This window comes from Beta vulgaris, chromosome 6 (genome assembly GCF_026745355.1).
Source record: "Beta vulgaris subsp. vulgaris cultivar EL10 chromosome 6, EL10.2, whole genome shotgun sequence".
NCBI classification, from domain to species: domain Eukaryota; kingdom Viridiplantae; phylum Streptophyta; class Magnoliopsida; order Caryophyllales; family Amaranthaceae; genus Beta; species Beta vulgaris.
In genome coordinates, this window is record NC_079207.1 from 4,554,831 (window position 1) to 4,578,019 (window position 23,189).

A 23,189-nucleotide genomic window follows, 5' to 3' on the forward strand; every position below is an offset into this window, starting at 1 on the left:
GACAGACCAACCATGAGCCATCCGTATTAAGCTTGAGAAAACCTGCTTCAGGAGGCGTCCAGGTATCATTCCAAACTCCTGATAGGATAAGAAGAAGCATAAACCTCGGGAAACATGGTTAGTGCAAACAAGGTGAACCCAAAAACAGTTAAAGAAGGAAGAGGCATGGCTCATGACTCCTTCAACAACTGCCTTCACATGCACCACATTGCTACCGCAAAGGTGGAAGCCCAGGAAGCAGATTGTTTTAGATAAAAAACAGCCCGATCCCTCCAGTCAGAGTTAAGAAAAGAAGATAAAGAATCCGGAGGCAAAAGATTAGACCTCTGATAATTGACCAAAGGACAACAGAATTTGGAGAGTCCCTAAATAAATACAGATAATTTTCATGACTATCAGAGCATCGAATGCAAATAGGGCTAAAGTTGGGGATATTTCGAGTAACAGACCCAAAAGCCAGTATTTCATGAAGGAGGTCCCAAACGAGCATTTTGAATTTGAAGTGGACTCTAATCTTCCAAAGAAGCTTCCAAGGAAGAGAAGAGAAGGAAGGATGTTAGGCGATGAGGAGTTCAGATGATGGTACAGGAATTTTATAGTGAAAGAGCCAGAGTGTGTAGGGACCAGAGTAGAGAATCAGGATGAGATGAGAAAAAAAGGAACGGGGAATAGCTTTAATATTGTTTATGGTGAACTGGTCCACAAAGGGAGAAATAAGTATCAGTATACCATTTGCCATTCAGGATGAGATTGACCAACCCACCAATCAGCAATATTACGGGGAATGGAAAAAGAGGGAATCAGATAAAGATGATTGGAGCCAACCCAGAAGTCATACCATAAATTAGTGTCCAGACCATCACCAATCCTAAGTTTCAGGCCAGTAGAAACATCTCGTCCCTTAAGAATGTCTTTACAAATACATGAGCAGGAAGCAAAAGGAAGACAACGCAAAAAAGGTGGACCTAGAAAGATAAGAAAAATTATCAATACAAGGAAAGATAACATACACTTAAAGCAGTAGAACAGCATAGTTAGTAAGATACCTTTCTTGGATGGTCAGAGTTGTGATTGTCATCCAAATCAAACTTCTGCTGCTGTCAAAAGGTTTCAGAGACTACACTTGACTCATTGTTTGCGCCAGAGCAAAGAATATAAGAAAGATACCAATATTACAATTGTGAAACTTCCCCCAACACCTCAAGACCTTAAACCAAGGAGTTTATAACCCTCTACCACTCCCCATCACAACAGCATGGGAGAAAGAGGGATGGGGTTTAAGTCTAATAACAATAGGAAGAGAAAGGCAGTTAATATAATAGGTACTAATGTATTTCAATCTCCACATAAACTATTTAATATAATGGGTATTAATGTATTTCAAACTCGCACGTAAAAATATGAGCCACAAACCAACAATAGAAGACAAAAGAGCCACATTAATGATAGCAAATATCATAGTCTAGGAATTCATGAAATTACGAAACTGTTCAGATCAGATTATAACACACAGTTCACGTCAAAGGAGTTCATGTTAAGCTATGAAGTCTTCATTGTTATATTTCAGAATATACATCAACAATCGTCTCACACTAGAGAAAGATGCTATCGGAGCTAATTTTTCTAAGTCAACAAATAGATTTAAAAAGCAGAGGCAGGATCCGCAGTCCCAGCTGAGCCATCCACCATACTCATCTGTCTTCTTAGCTTGACAATGTGAGCTTGTACCTATCACATATCAGAAAGACGTGTCATAAATGAAAATAGTTTAGTTGTTAATCCTGTATATATGTACATATATATTATGAGAATGACTAAATACAGCAATTTGGTAATTCAGCCTTGGAATATGCATAATATTTTGTAAAAAAGGTGAAAAGCCAAAGCATTGTACTATTATTGACAAATTACTCTATGTTAAGTGAAACCCTGTTTTTACTTTTATTGTTTATTGCAACTTCTATCACATCTCCTGGTTCTTTTTCGTTTTGGCATGAGATCTCTCTCTCCCAATATGACCGACCTCATGCCTCATAGTTGGCCATCAATTGTCCACCCATGACCAGAAATCAACCATCACCCTCTCTTCAATTTTCCAAGGCCTCTAAGTTCTGCTAAGAACCAGCACTCTAGGCAAGACCAGTCAATGAAAAACAAGCAAATAAGAAAGATTAGGTAACTAAGGAATAAGGATAATGTTGTATTCAAGAAATGAAAGAAATCTCATATGCAACTCATAGACTATCAAGAGGTCCAGATCTCTCCCACTAAGAGTAATACCCGTTCCCCATCACTACATTCCCTCTATTTTATTAAACCAATAATACTTTCTCTCACTGAATCCAGCACTCACTCCTATAAGGCGTCAACAGAATATTCTCCCAACTCCGAGCAGCCAACCACCTGACCCAGTACTATTGCCACCTGGCTCAGTACAACTGTTGACAATTACATATGAACTCTTGCTGACAATTACCTCTGTACCCTTGCTAGCAGCCTGGTTTTTCTTCTTTCTTACACCATGTGTGTATATGATAGGAGGATTACGAGAGGTCTTAGAGAGTTCCATGTCTCTTTTCTGTCAATTGATATGACAACTTCTAAATCTTGGATTCGTACACAGACCCTAGATCTAGAAAGTTAGCTATGTATTTATGCTATTCATTGAATTTCGACAACGAAACACAAAAATGAACATTCTCATTTCAAAGCACCCCATTGGTTTTACCTCTGAAACTTTCTTCTTCTGCTGAAATGTTCCACCACATTTCAAAATGAGTTCTAAATATTTTGATTTTGGAACATCTTAAAAACAAGTGTTCACCTTAAACAGCATTTCAGCACAACATAGGCCATATTTCGACTTAGTTGTCAGTAGTGTAATTAGCATGGTTGTGTAAATTAACGATCATTGATTGATAATGTAACAACATTATGTAAATCAACAGCACTAAGTTTCTGGTGAACATATATGAGCAGCCCACCATAATCAATGCAAAGATGGGCAACAAAACTCTACAACATAAGAACTCTCTCTCAAGAAACCAGTGGTTTAAAACTAAGATGTAGGCAACAGCGGTCTCATATTGAGATATTCACAATAAGTCACTTTACGCAGTTTTATAAATATTGTTATACATATGCATATTTTGTCCTAAAAAATTTTAGAAAATTAGAAGAATGTCCATCCATTTATACTTTACTTACCGGATGTGATGCAGCATTACAGCCAATGCTTATTTTCTTCTAGGGTCTAACTAGTAGAAGCTCAGGTAATTTTTATTGAGTGAACATTCCCTAGGTGTGTCTTATGTTGAACTCTTTTTTAACTTATTAAAAAGCAAAAGGTCCAATAAGTTCAATGTACAGCTAAAAAAGTTCACATAAGTCAAACATAGTTATATAGAACACACTCTAAGTGGCATAAGACAACGATTTGATTTAGATACTCCCTTAGTCTCAAAATAGTTTGAAAACTTTCCTTTTTCCAAAACAGACTAAAAAGAGAATGAGGTGGTGGTGTGGAGGAGGCAGACCCAGTGTGAAGCGAAGTTGTCCGATGGTGGGCCAGGTACGCTTGCTAGGAGACGAAAAGGAGAAGGCTGGATTCTGCAGGAATCTGGTGGTTGTCCAGGCATTTTTATGGGTAGAGGAGGATGTAGATTCCATGAAAGCTTTCTGTGGGAGATAATAAACCAGAAAATCTTTGAATTATCTCACCCTTCAGAAATATTGTGAAGATGATGCTAGGAGAAACTACATAGATAGCCCAAATGACGAAACAACAGTTACGAAATCTGGACCCAACTCCTCATCCCCGATAAAAAAACAACTTCTGCACCCGTGAACTCACAAGCCAGCCCACCCCAGTTACTAGTAAACCTACCGAACTATAGAACATAACCCTCCTTATTCCACTGTCCTATTCAAGGGAATTGAGGTACATTCCAGATTGACTTTGCTAATTCATGGCCCAATCCCACCATCCAGTTTTTAACCCTCATTTCACAACCCTTCAGCTCACAGCTCCACCCATCCCTCTCCAACCTTTCTCACCATAATCTCTTTCACATTCCCCCAACCAACAAACTAAGGATAACAACCCAAATACCACCAACTCGGCTACTCCACCCAAAACCCCATATCCTTCAGGCTTCCATTACCAATTATTGAATATCCTCACATGGCTAGGCTATTGGAGGACACACCGACAATATGGAGAGCTAACAAAGAATAGGATGCTGCCCATTGTTGTTGTCGCCGGGAAGATCAAGCTAATAACTATCCACCTTTGGCAATGGTGGAAGTTTGGGCAGCCAGTAATGCAATGAACTGCCAAAAAGAAGCATTTTAGCCTTATAGGTAGTGCATCATAATTAGTTAGCCGTGGCTTCAGGAGGAAGACAAGAAAAATAGTTAGTATAGAGAGAGAAAGAGATAGAGGATAAGAGTATCATAGAGGGAACAGAGAATCAGAGAGAGACATCATAAGGATATTAATCAAGGTCTTTTTAGTTTGTTTTGTATTTTGAGAGAGAACAACTTTTAAAATTAGCACAATATAACCTCGATCGATAATGAATGTATACTTGTATAGTGTCTTCATTATGTATGAATCGCAGAACCACTTTCACTCCAGACTCAATCATATTCATCTTTCTTACTATTATTATTATCCATCTCTTCAAAATGACACACCTAATCCAAATATCCCCTCATACTCTTCCCTAACCGTAGAGTGGCCCCAGATTAAAGTTACCGATCAGCATCACAAGTCAACAATTTCTAAATTTTGAGTTGACAACTCAATTTTAGATATTATCAAAAGGCTTTATCTCAAGTGGGTTGGGACGTTGATATTGTAGTTGTTAATGATGGTTACGCAAAAAGTGATATCATCTTACACAAAAATGTGAACCTCAAAATTTTATAAATCATGAATGGCCATAATCTAAGCATCTAGGTTATTGAATTGCAAAAGATATGATGAAAGAGGCAATGATAATAGGAGGTAAAGTTGTTTGAGCCACATATTATGTGTATGCACATGTGACTTGTCCAACATTGGAGAAAAGGGGTTAAAAAAATACCAACTTGTAAGCTTGGGAGTTACCTCTCCATGGATTTCGGCTAACATCTCATCTAGACTAATAAGTGAAGATGGAAATGGATCGGGTTCGGGGCGGGTGGATCGTCACCCGCATCCATCACCCGCATCCACCCGCTTCACCCGATCCATCCATCACCCGCATAAATGTTCACCCGAATCCATCCATCCATCACCCGCGGGTGAAACGGATGGATCGGGTGATTATCGGGTGACGGGAGAAAAAAATCCAGTAGCCCAACAACATAAAACCCACAACAATTTGCATAAGAAAATAAGTTTATATATATATATATATATATATATATTATATATATATATATATATATATATATATATATATATGTATGTATGTATGTATATATAAACGAGTGATGGGTCGGGTGGTAACCGGGTGATGGATGAAAAATTATCACCCGAATCCGTCACCCGTTAACCAGTCACCCGCCTCTCATCCGTTTAAACCGGGTTTTCCATCCGTTTAATAGTGCGGGTGAAGCGGGTGATCGGATCATCCGCTGGATATTTCCATCTCTACTAATAAGTGCCCAAACTCCTCATCTTTCAGGGGTACCCAAGCCCATTTTCAAATGTTCCAAAATATCAACACAGTACCTAAGCATGGTTGATCATGCAACTGTAAAAAAAGAACATCGCTACTGGAAGGTCATCCATGATGGTTAACGTAGTTGTTTACTGTTTACCTTTCTAGTTTCCAGAACTTCAAGGGACACTCACATGTGAGAGACAGCACTAGAGCTCTGTACTATAGTCTATATGTATGTTGGTGTGAATGTGTGATTGTCTCATATCTATGAAAATAAAAGAAAATATGTCCCACATTAAGGAAAATGAGAGATGATTACCATATTTTCCAATTGGTTCCGAGCACCAATAATATCACACATTTATCTGAGCATTAATAATATCTGAGCACTAATAATTAGCAATAGAAGTGGAAAAAAAAAAAAACAAGTCTTGAACAAAGCACTAAATTAGAGAATATCACACATTATTATGTCGATCCTACAAGTAAAACAATTGATGTGGATTAATAATCCTTCTTATGAATATCTTTACCATTTTATTAAGAACAATGATGCGGATCAATAGTTTGTATGATTATCTAAAATGTTTTATTTAGAAACTCTCTCGGCTTTACCTTACTCTTAGAGTAGGGAGTTTACAAGTGAGATTTTATCATTATTTTTATTTTTATTGGACTTATCTTATATGTTTTGGGTCTTAATATAGGGTGTTCTTGTGTGAATACTTTAAAGATCTCTCCTTATAGTTTCATTTGGGTCTTTATAGATCCATATCAACAAATATGACCAAAGGCACTGACAGTTTCATAGAGAAGGTTTAGATGATTGCAACTACCAGTTGATGAGACCCATATCAAAATAATTGAAATAAAAAACTGAGTCTCATAAAGAGGGTTAAATTTTGCAGCTACCTGTTGACGAGCGGCAGCAAGTTTGAGTAGTTCATCCGCCTCTGAAAAATTCATGAACCAATGGCCTAGGGGGTGATCTTTGGTGTTGCCTCTCCTATCATTGTTTTCTTCAACAGAAGCTGTAACACAAATAACTTCAACTAAACAAACCCACATAGTCTTTCCATGACAAATCAAATACAAAAGCAGAACCCCGCCATACCAGAGGATGGTAGCTCAAGACCAGCAGGGAGCCGAGGCACAATAACAGCAGGATAATTCTGTATGCGAGCAAGAAAGCGCTCTGAAGGGTCAGGAAAAACAACTTCATCATATGATTCCACAACAACAGGCTTCTTGGTAGACTGTGGACCACTCTGTTCTAGAGGGTATAGCTTCAAATGGTGAAATCTGTAGCAAATTTTAAACCTCAATGAGATACACCCCTCATTGCTCACTCAAAACAAAACCCAAAAGAAAACAACCAAGAAAAATTTACTCACAAGTCCAACTTCCTATCACATGCATCACTGTGGAAGTGAAGTGAAATTGCAATCTCAAATTCACCCCAACCGCATTCGGACAATTCAAACGGCGGAGAATCAACATATCTAACAGGATTCTCGAAACTAGGGTGGAGTTGAAAAACAACACGCTTAATCACACCACTCAGATCCTCATTTGTCGCCCCACGAACATAAACTGTCCATTTATGTGATTGAGACCTTTCACATACATTCACATAAAAACAAAACTTCTCTTAAACATTTCATCAAACAGGTAGTGTGCAATAAAATCAATTCAAAACACAAAACCATATAAAAGCAATCTCACTCAGTTGCCTTTCGACCAAGCCAAAATGCAATGGTGCCATAAACAATTGGCACAGAAACTTCAACATCCTTGACTCTTCGACTCAAAATCTTGTCAATTCATTGATTACGTGAGATGAACATTCGGTGACAGGAAAAATACTTAGTTACGAAATTTTTGTAGAAAAAATTGTAACTTTATGAGAAGAATATGAATGCGAGGAATATAGAGTGTGAGAAATTTACCTTCTTCTCTCTCTCCTCCACAGGAATTTCAACTTTGTCGGAGTGATCGACCCCGTCTTTTGTAGCAGAAGATGGTGTTTCAGTCATGGCAAATGGAAACAATTTTTCGGGCCGATGAATATATTATTGCTCTACAGAAACTCAGAAAGTGCCGCCGGCTCAATAAAAGAGCTTTGAGTCCCTAGAGTGTCGATTTGCGTTATCGGATGGGTCTGGGTTGGTCCGAGCTGAGTCAGGTGTGTTTGAGTAACATCGTACTGGATTAAATCTTTTTGAATCGTGTGTGGGTTGGGTCGGAGTCACTTAGGTCGGATTAAGTTTTACCAACGTATATTAGGGTGCAGGTTGGATATGGGTCAACCATTTTGCTATGCTCTACTCGGTTTTGGATAGACAAAAGTTGGGTTATAAATGGGTTTAAACAGAACGGGTTGGGTTCGGATAGACTTGGGTCATATTAGTTCGTGATTTGATTGATTTGTGTCGGCTCAAGTCGGATTTGGATGGAGTTGTAATGGTCCAATATAAGTTTGAGTATGTTCATTTCTAATCGATCGAAATTCGCGTCGGCGCTAAGTTTGAGTTTGTTCGTTTCTAATCGATCGAAATTCGGGTCGGCACACGCGCCAACGCGATAAATACATAAATGAAAAAGTTAATAAACTTGACCTTAACTATAATCATATTATTAAAATGCATCCATAGATATAAATTATTAACAAATTTTTAATATCTTATATGAAAGTATTTATAAGAACATGTACTAAAGTTATGAGCAAAATATATTTGATTAATAATGTTGGGTTAGTAGTGGGTTGGGCTAACATGGATCGTATTACAATGGCTTATGTCTAGATGGGTTTTCTCGGGTCTACTTGGGATTAGGTTGACTTCGGATCGAATAAGATTGGGTTCATAACTTGATTTTCGGATCGAAATGGGTTCGGATTAAGTTTGGGTAGATAACAAATTAGTTTGGATTTTGATATGCTTGGGTATAATTGGGTTGGGTTGATTTCATATCGATATATGGATCGGTTGGGAAGTCTGATTATGTATGTTTTGAACAGATCAGATGTGGGTGGACCCGTGGGTCCGGTATGTTTTTGACACCCCTAATCAGGCATCATGAGTGCGTTATATACAACTAGCTAAATATACTTTTTAAATTTAGGCTCTATTTTCTTTTAAATTGGACTAACGAAAATTTATTTCTATTGAAATAAACTCAATGCAATAGAATCCTTGAAATTTCTCATCTTTTCTTCAATAAGAGTGTCGTATCTCCTAAGGTAAATTTGCAATGATGCTCTATGGTTGCTCATATAATCAGTAAATATGAGAGAATGTCCAGGTTGGTTAGTAAATCTGAACAAAAACATAATCTGTTATTTGTAAAGGAGTTGATGTTGCTAGAAGACTGGATATTGTTAAGATTTTTGGAGTCAATAAAGTAATACGAATATGAACACTACCTTGGTCTTTTCACTACTATAGGTCGCTCAAAGAAGGTTGTAACCAATTTGATTACAATTGTTTATATATCTCTAAATCTTTGTAGCATTTTAATTTGATTCTATAAAATCAACTTTTCAAAAGCTCAAAAACTTATATACTGTTATACTACTAAATCTTTTTCTGTAAAATTTTATGAACAAATCATAAAAACGAAAAGGCTGTTAAAAGGAAGATTAACATAGTAATTAATACATACTCCCTCCAATTCTAGAGTCAAGATTTACTACTTTTTTTTACTGTAAATCCCAAATAATTATAAGAAACATTAGTAATATATGAGATGTTGCATTGTCAGATTTGTTAGAATGTATGTATAAGGTTTATATTTTCTACAAATATGTAATTAAACATAAATAATTGTCAAATTTGTGTGGTATGGACATGACTTATCCAATGAATCAACCAGTCATTTTGTGGGACAGATAGAGCAAACATAGAATAACACGTTAACGAAAAACGTTTTAGGAAAAGTTAGAATGTATGTTTGGGTTTCTTTGCTATTCAACCGTTTTTCTTCCATTCTCAAGCTTCACACTCAGTCATGACATCACAAAGGATGATTTAATCAAAATAAGCTAATAAAATACCCTTCTTAAGTGATATAGCTATTAGAAACTTATAGAAAACCAAAATTGATAAAGCTAAAAGATGTTTGTTTGGATCTTTAGGATTTTGTATGTGTGACTAAACTTGCTAATGCTTTGCTTAATCATCACATTTAGCCATTTAGGATAGTTTGAGGTGCTTAATCCCTTTAAACTCTTAACCAATCTTAGTATCAACCAAAAGCAAAAGTTAAACATGCTTATCTTTAAGCTCTACTGAGATGCGTAATGCATCATCACAAGGCACCAAATAATGGTAATGGATTGATGAGGATTGAACCGATCAGGAACAAACAAAATCGATAATTGATTATGTTTCTTATAGCCCAAAAATAATGAACCAAACACTGAGCTAAATTTCTCCAAAGGTATAAGAAAGATCACAATCATATGAGATATTATTTGATTCGTCTTAATAAGAGTTATAACATTCTCAATTTTTTATAATGTTTTTATTGATAAGTAATATTAAAACGTGCAAATCAAACTAGAGACATCAATAAGAAACTGAGGAGGTATGAAGTAATTTATAATGGTAGAACAAAACATGTACGTGATGGTATAATGAAAGCATTATATTAACTACCACTGTCTTATAGAAGACTCTTATAGTACAAAGTAGTAAAAAAAAAAATTATTAGGATGAATTTACTTAATTTATTCAAAGGCACGATAATATAATATTAATTTCTCGGTAACAGAAAAAATGCAATAATTGGGTATTATTTATGGTATAAAATATTCAATTGTTGCATTTTTTATGTTACGGAGGAAGTAATTATTATCATATGAGTTTAACGTTGGAGTTTGAAGCGTTCAAGAGCAGGTTGGACACCATAATCTTGACCAGTTGATACATAATTAGCCAGATATTCACCAATAGTAGTCTCTCGGTAAATTGGAGGATTTTCTTCCGATAATAACTCTTTGATTGGTGCAAACAACCTTGGGTTTCCCTTCTTTGGCCTAAAGAAACAAGCCACTGAAATTCTTGGCCCAATTTTCTTGGACTGCACCCTGTGAATTACGCTTTTGTATTTGTCATTGCTGATGAGCTGCACAAACACAAGATATCTATAATTAGAAAACAACATTATTTTATTTTGGTGAAAATTTGAAAACAATATTACAAGTATAATTTCATTTTCTTTGAAAAAAATACTTAGGCATCCAACTTAAAAGCCAAAATTTATACCGTTACTAGGGGTATTAATTAGCCTGCCTGACTCGCAAACTATTCGACCTCGGCTCAAAATTTTCTAGAGCCGAGCCGCGCCGAGCACAACAAAGTTCGATTCGAAAATTTCGGAGCAGGCATGAAATATATTTAGCTATATTATTTTCCATATTATACAAAAAAAAAAAAGTTATCTTAAATTGTGCACAGTATTTGTGAAAAACTCAAAGTAAGTAGTCTAAACCTATTTATAGAACATATATGAGTAATATATCTTTTTTTCAACTCAAATTGAATTTCAAAGTAAATTGAACTAGAAAATATAAGCTCAAAAAAAGCTCGAGACTCGGCTCGAATTCGAGTAAAAGTGTAACGAGACGAGCCGAGACCTCATGCTCAGTCTCGGTTCAGCTCGTTAACACCCTTAATCATTACTATCATATTGATAATTATATTTTTGTTCACTTTTTGTTGCAACAATCTAACTAATACTTAATAATATTTAATTATCTATAAATAAACATTACAAAAAGACGGTAAAAAAATAAAGGGTATCTATGGTGCATAACAGCATAAGTCACACTGTTGTAACTAGGTATGGACGATTATTAAAGTTTACAATAGTTACTCAACGTAACACCTCATTGATTGGAATTTTCAAATAATTAATCATGTGATGCGAATTGAACATTTGAACGAGGGTGAGGTGGTAGCTCAATAGAGTACCACCCCGAATTTCAAGGCATTACACAGGGTTTGAATCCTCATCTCAATAATATGTTATTAGACATTTAATTCTAGGTTGTTTAGCCTTGTACCCAGCCTTTGAGCTGGTGTTCCTGCCAGACTAGCCTAGCAGGGGTTGATCTCCAGATCAATTATCTTTCCTAAATAAAAAAAATTGAACATTTGAACCGCATGAATTAGTACTAATATATGATAACTTGCCTGTAGCATATCTCCAGTGTTAACAACCAAAGCTCCAGGAATATGTGGAACTTCATACCATTGATCATCATGAAGAACTTGAAGTCCACCAATTTCATCTTGTAGGAGAATTGTGATAGTGTCATTATCAGCATGTTGATTGATTCCTATTGCCAATTCTGGTTGTGGGCATGGTGGATAATAGTGGGTTAAACATATGAAGTCTTCACCACAATCCATGCTCTTTAGATGGTCTGCTTTTACGCCCATTGACTCACTTAATAACTCCATGAATGTGAATCCAAGCTTCTGAACGCCTTTTCCATACTCCATAATGATGTCTCTGTGTAAATTAAATTAAATGTGACAATCAATTAGGGTTAGAGCTACGTTTTAATAGTCTGATTTTTCTAAGACAAAAATGAAAATTTGTAGTGTTTAATTATAAAAATCGACTATTTGACTCCGATGAAATATACTAAATTTATGCGTACCTAATAATATAGAAAGTTTTGCATGATACCGCCTCGTAATAAAGTTTTTGAAGTTCATCTCACTTTTGAGTTAAAACTAGTTATTATGCCCGGGCTATGCTCCGGGTAAGAAAAAATTTCATTTATTAATATAATACTTTATGATAATAACACTAAATATAACTTAGCCTAGTGGTTGGAACTTTAGTATATGTACTTGAGGTCTTTGGATCAAATCCTATACTATACTATGCAATTTCTTAATTTTTTTTATTGTACATGGATTACATGAACTAAAACTCCCTAGGGAGAGCGCCACGTGGCACGTTTTCTTGTTTTCGCACGCCTTTTAATATATTAGTATAGATAGATGGTCCTTATTTAAATTAAAGGGTCAGTATTACTCAATTTTTACTCCAAATGACCTCTTTAAGATGAATAGTGTATATTCGTCGAACCATAATTCATTATAATAAGCTGATTTTATATGAGATTTTGTACTAGTTTTATATTGGTGTGTCAATCTACCATTGGTGACAAAATTAAGATGAGTTACTAGTTTGTTGTAAGTAGAGAGAAAAGAAGTTGAATATACCTGCAAGTTTCAGGGAATTCTTCAGGCTCAGGCATAGGATTCATAAGACACACTGTAGTATCCCTCCAATTAGTGACGGATCCAGTATAGAGATAAAAATTGGAAGTGTATACAAACTTCTTTTTAGTATCATCCCCTCGTACATAGTACGACTTTTTTTCCTCGGGGTCCAACTCATGGAACCTCTTAGCACCTTTGATCATTTCATCCAACACATCTTGGTGTATCCCATGGTTCACCACTTGGAAGAACCCCCACTTCTCACATATATCGGACACCTCCTTCATGATCTCCTTTCGTCTCTCCGCCCCTCCATCCTCGATTCCGGCCAAATCTATCACCGGAATACATTGTTGCGACTCGTTCGAGGCCTTGACCGACCGTGGGGACGTAGGTTGTTTGTTCACAAATATAGGGGGTAACTTATCTACACCTGCATCAATAAGCCCCTTTACTCCTAACTTTGACTCATCAAAGGCCTTTAAATCAGCCATGAGATCATTGTTGCTTGTACCTAACACCATTATTTTTGTTGGTAATTCTTAAAGTATAGATAGGAAAGTAGAGACAAGTTGTGTGATTTGGTTATTATTTCAATCCAACTATGATTCTATTTATACTGATTTACTTGCTACAAGTGATGTCAAGCTTGTTTTTAGTAAGTGAACAATATATGTAGAATTGTCTTTGGCATTGAATTGATTTATGTACATATGAATTATATTACATATTTTCTATTGTGATAGAGTGGGTAACATGTGACTAATATATGCATTTTTCTTACTATGAGTACAAAATTGTCTTATTCTTATACATCATAGTTTTACTTTTATTAGTATCCATAGAAAAGTCCACTAATGATGGCTTGGAAATTGAATGAATAGCGATTAGTACAATTATAACACTACTCAAATATTCAGTGTGTGTTGCTATGTCGAGTTTGTCTAGGCAACCAACCGTTTGAGTCTTTTAGGAGACTCAAACAGGGGCAATTTGGTCATTTTAAGCTTTGGAAATTTCACTCGCGTGTTGTTTGGTACCAATGCTAGGTTAGATTGGTACATTGTCCGAAAATTTTGATACCAAAGTAAGGTTGCTTGGTACCAATCCTGATAACAATGTGATACCAATACCAGGTTATAATGGTACCAATGTGAGTGTTTGAGTCTTTTTTGGACTCAAACAGTTGGTTACCAAGGCTTTCTCTTGCTATGTCATATTGTCAGTCGCCATCTTTGAATAATCTTCATCATTTCCCTCTTGATTGTACTACTATAATTATTGTCCTAATGATTAAGGTTTAATTTGGTTTTATGATTTCAATTACTCTTTCCTTCCCAATTTAGTTGCTACATTTTGACCGTAGGCACTATTCACGTCATAACTTTGACTATTTTTTACTTCATATACATAAGAAAAAACACAGTCATGTTGGATCTTGTTTGATTCGTCCCAATTTGTGTTTTCCAAATATATATTTTTTATAATTTTTTCATATATGTAACATTGTAACTCAAGATATTGGTGTTTGAAATTGCATCTCGTAAACTGTGATAAAGCAAATGTAACAACTAAATTGGGACAGAGAGAGTAGGTAATAAGAAGATCATAATTGGAGCTCTTTAGGATCATACTCCCTTATCATTCTCCCTCAGTTTCAATGAGTCTGGCCTAAATGGGTGTATATACCTGTAAGAAGTTTTAGTTTAATAGGGTCATTCTCCTTGGTAACTAAAAAAACAAAACAAAATTCTACATGGTATCCTTCAATTTTCGATATTTGTAATTGGTAACACCACATATAGTAGTATCTACATAGTACCTTTTAATTTTTGATATTTTATTTGATATCATCTCAAACAACAATACTACCTCTCACCATCTTAACTACTTGTAGCGACCTCCCTAAAGTCTTCACCAACTTTATTGCCACTAATTAATCCAACAAGCCACCACATTAAATTTGAGATGAATAAGGCGGTGGAAAAGAATTGATTTTGAAGTAGCAATAACTAAAAATGTCATTAATTGAGGGGTGTCATGTAAAATCTAAAAGTTTGAGGTAATACCATATAAAAATGTCAGCAAAGGAGGGATACTATGTTTAATTTTCCTAGCCATTCAGAAAGAGATTCAAGATATTCTAATCGAGAGATCAACCTTTTAGTTATAAACTCAATCCAAGATTTCTGGAGAGCCCCATTACAAATTGCAAACATCGATGGATATAACCAAATTTACTTACTACTTTTAACTTGAGCATCCATCACATCTACAAGAAAACAAATAAGGCCGCAAACTCGATTGCTAATATTGGACATTTTAGTTAATTCTTATCTGTTTTATCTACTATTTCAAATCGTATTATTGTTAACTTTTTAAGAGATCCTAAGTTATTCTCATGCAAAGGGTCTCCTAATTCTTCATTTTTTTTATTTTTTTTTCCATTAAAAAGAATGTACAATTTCCTTATACACTATAATGATATGATTTTTACATGAACTATGTTGTTAGATTTAAATATATGAATTTTATTATAATAATAAAAATAGTCACTATAAATCCCAAATTTGACACAAGCAATATTAATATTAATAGCACCAGATGATTGACTGCTAAGATAGAATTGTTGGCAAAATTTCCAATTCCTTGGGCAGTGGTAGTCTTGAATATCTCATTTCATTATCCATTGAATAAAGTCTATAGTCCATACCTAACCATGTTAGCTTTTGTCTGCCCGCCAAAGACGACATGTTGATATTTCTACTATTTTTGCTAACTGCTAAGCTAGTAAGCTTCCAGCGTGACTAGCTGCCTTTGCTTTCGAAGCGGCAAATGCGGCAAACTTTTTTCAAAGATTGGGAGGTTGGTAAGGGAAAACGCTCTTTTAAAGTGTCTTTAGTGAGAATCGTTCCGCAAATGTCAAGGTCGGAAGGTTATTTTTTTTAAAAGATTATATAAAGTTCAAATCTTGTAACTATATATTGAGATACATCCAACATCTTACATGTTAAAGTTTACTCCCTTTGATTATTTTTTTTTTTATTGTCACACTTCACTTTGAGGAAGAACCTAGGAAATTGTGCAAAAAACAAAAAAGAAATACAAAAAAAGATCGATTTCGGCAAATGTAAAAGGAGCATTAAAATATTATAGGAGATAAAAAATAGGGTAGGTGGAAAGGTTTTGGGTGGATTATTAAAATGTGTGATGAGATACTAGGAATCTAGGATATATGAAGTAGAAAAGCGTAAAAAATTGATATCATTTATTGCCATATAATTTTTTTTTGAAAGTGTAACAATTGAAAAAAAAAAAAAAACCAAAAAAAATTGTGACAATTTAAAGAACGAAGGAAGTATTATATTAGTCAACAATTTCCAATTAAAGTAAGTAGATGAATAATCCAAAAGTTAAAATGTTGCAACTATTAAAAAGCTGAAGATTAATCTTTTTATCTCGGTGAAACATGAAAAATTTGGTGCTTTTTGAATGGGTGGTAAAAGATGAAAAATCAAGAATCATTTCTGGTGAATTTATGAGGAGACTACGAGTGCATCACACTACAAAAAAAATTCATATGATCGCAAAACTGTTACATTCGTTAAAGACTCTCCTACAAATAGCATAAACTCTACAAATGTTAAAAAGACTACCCTGTATATAGCATAAATTCTACAGATGTTAAACTCTTTATACAAAAAATTCTCCTGTAAGTTAGGGAGGACCAACAGCACCACAAATTGGGAACTCCAAAGTACAGCTTAATCCAATTGTTATGGTACTCCTCGAGCTGCAGATGTCGAAGTATTCTTCGATCACAGCAGACAGATATGAACAAAACCGATACTCTCTTCGAATCTCTCCTTACGAGAACAGTTGATAATAATTGAATAGCCAACATAAATATATGTACAACGAGGTCAATTCAATAAGAGCAGAGACATCATGGGTGGGAAGCCAGTTTTTTGTGCATATTAGCTTCCTCAAAAATTTACCCTAGTTCTAGGTCCACTCATGCCTACCCGATTCCTGGCAGAATATCGAGGCTCTTCGCTTCTCTTCCTTTCTACTGTGAACCCACCTCTTGTTCCTTGCTTGTGCACATGAGGGGGTGAGGGTGATTTCTTTGCTCCTTCCTTGTCATAACATAATGGTTCAAGCCCTTGTAAGTCTGGCTGGTAAGCAAAATACACAGGCCGCTTTGATTCATCCATTTTCCTAAAAGTAATAGAAATCCTAGCAAAGGTAACAAAATCTGTTAGAAGAAGCAATTAAACAACAGCAAGCTGAATATACTCATTATCCAAGGAGGACATAGACAAAAACACTAACAGGTACCTCTTAGATGGTACTGCAGGGACACAATGCTTGGCAACATCAGCTCCATTTCCATTTAATACCATAACCGATCTAAAAGGGACAACATCAAATATTAGCATTTGTACCCATGTACAGTTAGTAAAATGACACGAGACACCATGAACGGAAGGTAGTGTAATAATAAATTAACTACACTTACCCAACAGGCAAGGGAATAGCTATACAACCGCTAAATTCTCCAGGGCCCTCAATCTTTAAGTCTCTTCCAAAAACTATATTGCACTCGCTAAGGAAAGAAATTGTACAAAATGGGCGAACAAAATCATGATTATCAATATGTGGAGGTATGCAGTCTCCTTCTTCGTAAATGTTGACAATACAGCTGTCAGGAACACAGGACGGGGGAAGAACATGCCATCTGATCAGCCTCTTGATTATCACTTTGAAAAGAGAAGGTAAAGGATCTACTTCGTCACGCTTTAGAATACCTGGTGGATTACCCATTTTATCCTGCCAACATCAATATAGCACTTAATACTTCCGTCTTATGAAGATATTGCTGTATGTTCTGTTGATTGTTGGTAGAGCATTCTAACATAGTAACATCAGTACACAGGCGAGCAATCAATAATTGCATCAATAGAAAACAAAAACTTTACAACAGCGTAATTATAACAGCAACCAAATTGTATTGTCACACGTCCTTTACCCTTCATCCATTTTCTTGGTGCTGTGTAAGTCCGCTCTGAAGCAACACAAACAGAATGCTTAATCATTTTTAGGTAATGACATAATCATCATCTCATCACCATCACAACCTAATTTTGTACTCAAGTACCAAGCAAAAGAAAAAGCATTATACTCCAGAGCCAAACATCACAACTAGGAATTCACTCTTTCAGCCTGCCAAGTAGTTTGATTCCATCAATCAGATTAAAATCTTTAGTCTTTCTAGATCCTGATCATGATTAGGACATTACATGCAAGACAAAACAAATAGATAGCAAAGTATAGAAAACAACAAGAAATATAGAATCATCATGCTCAAATAGCAGCTATTAATTTATATTTATTAGCACATATGTTCTTCGTCAAACATCCCAGCTATTAGAAAAACTGGGTCAGTCCTCTTTTCTTTTGTCCTGATTCCAATCATTTAAACCTTTTAGTTAATTTTTTTACTCTCTCTTCATGCATTCCCATGGTAAGAAGGGAGAGAAGAGAAACTTGATTGATTTTCATATTTTGCTAGCTTTGACCATAAATAAAACACACACAAGACACACAATCATAGGTAAAATCTAGCTAAATTGATATTTAAAGTTCTTAATATTGCAACACTTCACTTTCTCGTAAGTTTCACATTCACCGTAATACACACTAATAAAGTAACAAAAGTAACCTAAAATGATCTTAATGACCTTACTATTAAACAATAACAACCCCATTTATTACACACCTATAATAATCACTGCAATCAAACAACCCAACCCACATATAAAACACTCCCTCATCCTCCCCCCCAATTGATTCCAGACCCCTCCAGCGTGCTCTCTCTCTCTCTTCTCTCGTTTGTTCATCCAAATAAAAACTCAAGAAAGATTTATTCTAGGGTTCTTCACTTTTCTCATCTGCTATATATCTCCACATATCTCCTATGCAACCTACTGTACTTACTGTACTACTAGAGATGTTTCTTGTGCATTCGCCAAATTGTGGTTGTTTCTTGTTATTTGGCTTCGGGTTACTGCTGACAGCTAAGGAGTAAAGGTCTTTCAATTCTGCCCCTTAATATCTCCTCAGTTATGTAGATATATCGCTTTCCCAGTACCAGATGTTGAATAGAACTTCTCTCGATTCTGAGAGTCCTCTTGCTATAAGGTTTTCATGCTAATCATCCTGCATATTAGAATTTTTAGTTTAATTTTTGCTTCACATCTTTTCAGCTGTGGAGATTGTTGCTGATCCTCCAATCCAACCCCAAAGATAGGTCCTTCCTCCTAATTGTTCCTTTAACTACATAGGTAAAAAAGAAAACTGAAGATCTCGGGCTGATGAAAGGAGGTACTTGAATTTTGAAACCGTCCCTGATTATGTAGAATATAATTTTGATCTTTACCCTCCGGCAAATAGAGTTGCATATTATATCTTTGGATTACACCCCCTATGTGTTTAAGAAGTTCAAAATACGTGCTTTGCATGAAGTTTACATTGAGTAACTCTGATACAAGCACATTTTATGCATATAATGCTGCTCATGAAACTGATCATGACTTTGGTGAGGCTTAGAGTTGTGTTTGCTGATATTTGTGTTACGCTAATGATTGGCATTCATGTATCTTGACATCCACTGATGCTTATAGACGAAATGATGAAGTGCTGATGAATTGGCTTTGTTGATATAAATGTTAAAAGCACATATGCTTATATTTAGAAGGACACCTTTGTATCTAATTTCCAGTGTGCTGCTTATGGATGAAGCCATGAAGTGTTGGTAAATTGCGACTTAGATATAAGGAATAGGGATGGTTAGTTCCACAACTAGTGATGCTGTTATATTGACACTTACTCTTTGGAGATCCTTCGTTTTTTTTGCTATCTAAATCAAACGAACCTAGATACTTAATTGGGGAGTTGCTACCATAAAATCCTAATAGCATTGCTATTATGGAGACGAGTTTCTACATTTGCACTCAAGGTTGTGTTGTGTATTGTGCCACTTCAGGTCCCTCAAAGCAGACAGTCGAACAGCAAACCTCTCAAAAGTTCATACAACGTACCTTCTGAAGTTACCTAAACTGCAGTACAAGGAACACGGACATTTTCCCTACACATTTCATCCTATGGTAACCTTGCATCTTCTGCAAAACTACTCGATGGAGCTAAAACCTCATAATTCCACAGACCCCCTGCCCTCCTCCACCCACACTTTACTGTTAGAAGTTTGACACTATATATCTGCTTCAGAGAAATATAATTTAAACTAAATTGTATTTTCACTAAGTATATATATCAATGGAAATTAAATCTTAAGCTTTTAAACTCAATATCTATGTGACTGTGTATATAGATATAGTACTAAATACTCTACAAGATCAAATTTATCCTCCCAACAATAACAGTCCCCACATCAATGCAACAAATCAATCAGAAATCCTATTACTGAGTATAGCCACTTGACAATCTTAGAAAATTGCATGAAACAAGATTAACACACAATTAGAGAGTAGCAAAGCAAGCAGCACTTACCTTTCAGCTCTCCGCGCTTTCCCTTCTCAACAAGATCATAGACATAATCAACAATCCTTCTTTGTTCCACAGCGCTAAATACACCCGTGTGCAACTCAAGTCCTTGAAGAATATTCTTAACCTTCCCATCAACCCTCTCAAGACATATATAATCTTTCTTCCTTCTCACATTCATAAACCTTAAATACTCTCTCTGATCCCTCGACAACTCCGTCTTCCTCGTTGCCACCTCACACAAATCCCCATTCCGTTCCCCTCCATTTTCTTCTACCTTACTCTCCCCAACTCCTTCAAGCTCATCCTCCTGCGCCATATCCGCCCACGACAACCTCACCCTCGGAGTTTCAGTTTTCACAGACACAACACTATTGCTCAATTCCCTCGGAGAGCCACCAACAATTGATGACTCTAACCACCCATTCGCATTCGCGCCACACGAATTCGTTTCACCCTCATCTTTCCAGCTCCCTAACGAATGAGAATCACAATTATAAACATCTTTACATTCATCATCAGGCATCAAAATTATCCAACTCTCCCCAGATTTAGAACATTCCTTACTATCATCATTAACTTCTGTACAAAAACACATCAAAACCTTTAAAACTTAAAAAAAAAAGATAGCGCCAAATCCAAGATTTTATCATTTTAATTCAAAATAAACTTAAACATCACAAAATTAGACTCTCAACAATCTTAACCCCAAACTACTCGAAATTCAGAGAAAAAAAAGCGCAAAATTTGAGAAACTCGAGTAAATCAAACCTAATTCAAAAAAAAAGCAAAAAACATCATAAGATTAAGAAAACATACGAGGAGAGAGAGAGTGGATGCGATGAGAGAGAGTGAAGGTGCAGTGATGACAGAGGTCTTTGGAGAGAAAGGGTAACCAATTCGATAAGAATTCTGATGCGATTCGAAGCTCCGATTCGTCGTAACGGCAAAGAAATTCGTCGGCGGAAAGTTGAGGATCGCTCATCTTAGAAAATTTCGAGTTAACTCGCACGAGTTCTTACCACTTACAAGCTACAAGACAAGACTTTTTTGAATGGAACAATAATGAGTGGCAACAAATTCTACTAATATCCTAGGACCCTAGGCTTAGGAAAGGTATAATACTTTTGAATTTTTTCATTGGATGATGCAAAATTGGGTTTTAATTCCCAAAATATGCCCAAAAAAACTAAAATTCTCACGCGAGAATTTTTTTTTTTAGTAAAACCGCTACTTGCAGTAGCGGTTTACAAATGCCGAGAATTTTTTTTTTTTTCAACTTAGGTAAAACCGCTACTCGGAGTAGCGGTTTACAAAAAAAAAAAAAAATAATAATAAACCGCTACTCCGAGTAGCGGCTTATTATGAAAACTGATATCTGCTTACCATATTTTGCGCAGGTAAACCGCTACTCAGAGTAGCGGTTCATATTTATAAACCGCTACTCAGAGTAGCGGTTTATTTTAAAATTAAACCGCTACTTTGAGTAGCGGTTTCCGTGGGTTAAAACAAAAAAAAAAAAAAATCTCGCGTGCCGTCCTACGTGGACGGTACGCAGGGAATTTTAATTTTTTTGGGCATATTTTGGAAATTAAAACCCACTTTTGCATTATTCAAGGAAAAAATTCTAATACTTTTATACCCAAGACAAGAGTAGTTTCGAAGATATAAACAGGTCGAAACCACAATCCTAATCCTAATCGAATTAGCAAAAAATTGCCCCAATCGAATAAGCACTCGGTCTATAATAGACGGTAATAAACTCAACTGAACTGCGAGAAACTGAACTGAAGTACGAGAAATTGAACATAAAAGAGTAATTCAATTGAATCAAACTTAACTAAAATTAAATTGAGAAGAATAGGGTCTAACTTGTTTAAAATAATTCTCAGCTTATATTTAATTAACTAATCACAATCCTAATTAAATTAGAAGAAAAACAAAGCAAAAAAATTGAAGATCCCGTCCTTTTAAACTGTGAGAAGGTGAACTGAACTGCGAGAAATGGAACATAATAGAGTTATGAAGTGAACTGAACTAAAGTAACTGAAATGAAAATAGGTACTACACAAGAACATGGCCTAATTTGCTTAAAAGAGTTTTCTGACAAGCCCGTTAGGTTATGGACCAGCTCGTAGACCACTAGATAGATAAGCAACCGAATTCATAAACAAGTTTTTGTAGAATGGTAGACCAGGTTTCAACCTTGGGTCCTCTACTTTATACATGTTCGAACGTTATAATGCACCAGTATATTGAGCTTGTAAACCTAACACTTGTTTATTCATAATATTAACCTTCGTATCTTTAATTACCTTAGTAGGTTAGAAAATTTTAAAAAGTTAAAGTATTGGGTCAGACCGTCTGACCCAACACTTTCCGTCGGACGGGTTGATTTTTTTAACTTCTTCTCCACTTCTTCTCCTCTCTTTCTCTCTCATTTCATTTCATGGATCCAATCTCACATCACAATAATATTACATGAAATTATTTCATATATTTGGAGGAAGTAATGAAATTTGAAGGAAGTAATGCAGAGGCGAAGGCCAAAGAGATTATTGAAAAGAGGAGAGAGAAAGAAGAGGTGTATTTGGAGGTTTGAGCTTGAGACGGGATAACAATGGCGGAATAAAGATGTTGCAGTAGCTACAGCAGCCGTTGTTGATATTGTTAATAATGGAAGCAAAAGAAGAGTGAGAAAGATCTTGGAAAGATTTGTTTGTGT

The 23,189-nt window shown here is 35.6% G+C and overlaps 3 protein-coding genes across 6 annotated transcripts; all 3 read right to left on the reverse strand.

The window, feature by feature from the left end:
• Positions 1-1,421: 1,421 nt before the first annotated feature.
• Positions 1,422-7,833, reverse strand: LOC104895136 (transcription initiation factor TFIID subunit 14b). 2 transcript variants are annotated; one of them, XM_010681562.3, is made up of 6 exons: positions 7,604-7,828; positions 7,380-7,468; positions 7,049-7,270; positions 6,769-6,956; positions 6,567-6,685; positions 1,422-1,728 (listed from the first exon to the last, which is right to left on the reverse strand). In XM_010681562.3, exons 1-6 carry the CDS (start codon positions 7,688-7,690, stop codon positions 1,642-1,644), a joined length of 792 nt encoding a protein of 263 aa, XP_010679864.2. In that variant the 5' UTR covers positions 7,691-7,828; the 3' UTR covers positions 1,422-1,641. The 2 variants fall into 2 exon arrangements, with proteins under 2 accessions (XP_010679864.2, XP_048493730.1); XM_048637773.2 differs by lacking the exon at positions 1,422-1,728 and adding an exon at positions 1,779-2,578 and having other exon boundaries at positions 7,604-7,833.
• Positions 7,834-10,226: 2,393 nt separating this feature from the next.
• Positions 10,227-13,605, reverse strand: LOC104895137 (1-aminocyclopropane-1-carboxylate oxidase homolog 1). The gene is made up of 3 exons (XM_010681564.4): positions 12,899-13,605; positions 11,852-12,173; positions 10,227-10,781 (listed from the first exon to the last, which is right to left on the reverse strand). The coding sequence occupies exons 1-3, from the start codon at positions 13,420-13,422 to the stop codon at positions 10,521-10,523; spliced, it is 1,107 nt and encodes a 368-aa protein (XP_010679866.2). The 5' UTR covers positions 13,423-13,605; the 3' UTR covers positions 10,227-10,520.
• Positions 13,606-16,398: 2,793 nt separating this feature from the next.
• LOC104895138 (RNA demethylase ALKBH9B) lies at positions 16,399-21,520 on the reverse strand. Of its 3 annotated transcripts, none has more exons than XM_010681566.4 (6): positions 21,284-21,520; positions 20,471-21,043; positions 17,881-17,966; positions 17,421-17,731; positions 17,240-17,311; positions 16,399-17,137 (listed from the first exon to the last, which is right to left on the reverse strand). In XM_010681566.4, exons 1-6 carry the CDS (start codon positions 21,447-21,449, stop codon positions 16,885-16,887), a joined length of 1,461 nt encoding a protein of 486 aa, XP_010679868.2. In that variant the 5' UTR covers positions 21,450-21,520; the 3' UTR covers positions 16,399-16,884. The 3 variants fall into 3 exon arrangements, with proteins under 3 accessions (XP_010679868.2, XP_057251631.1, XP_010679867.2); XM_057395648.1 differs by having other exon boundaries at positions 20,471-20,938; positions 21,284-21,519; XM_010681565.4 differs by having other exon boundaries at positions 20,471-21,046; positions 21,284-21,519.
• Positions 21,521-23,189: the final 1,669 nt, after the last annotated feature.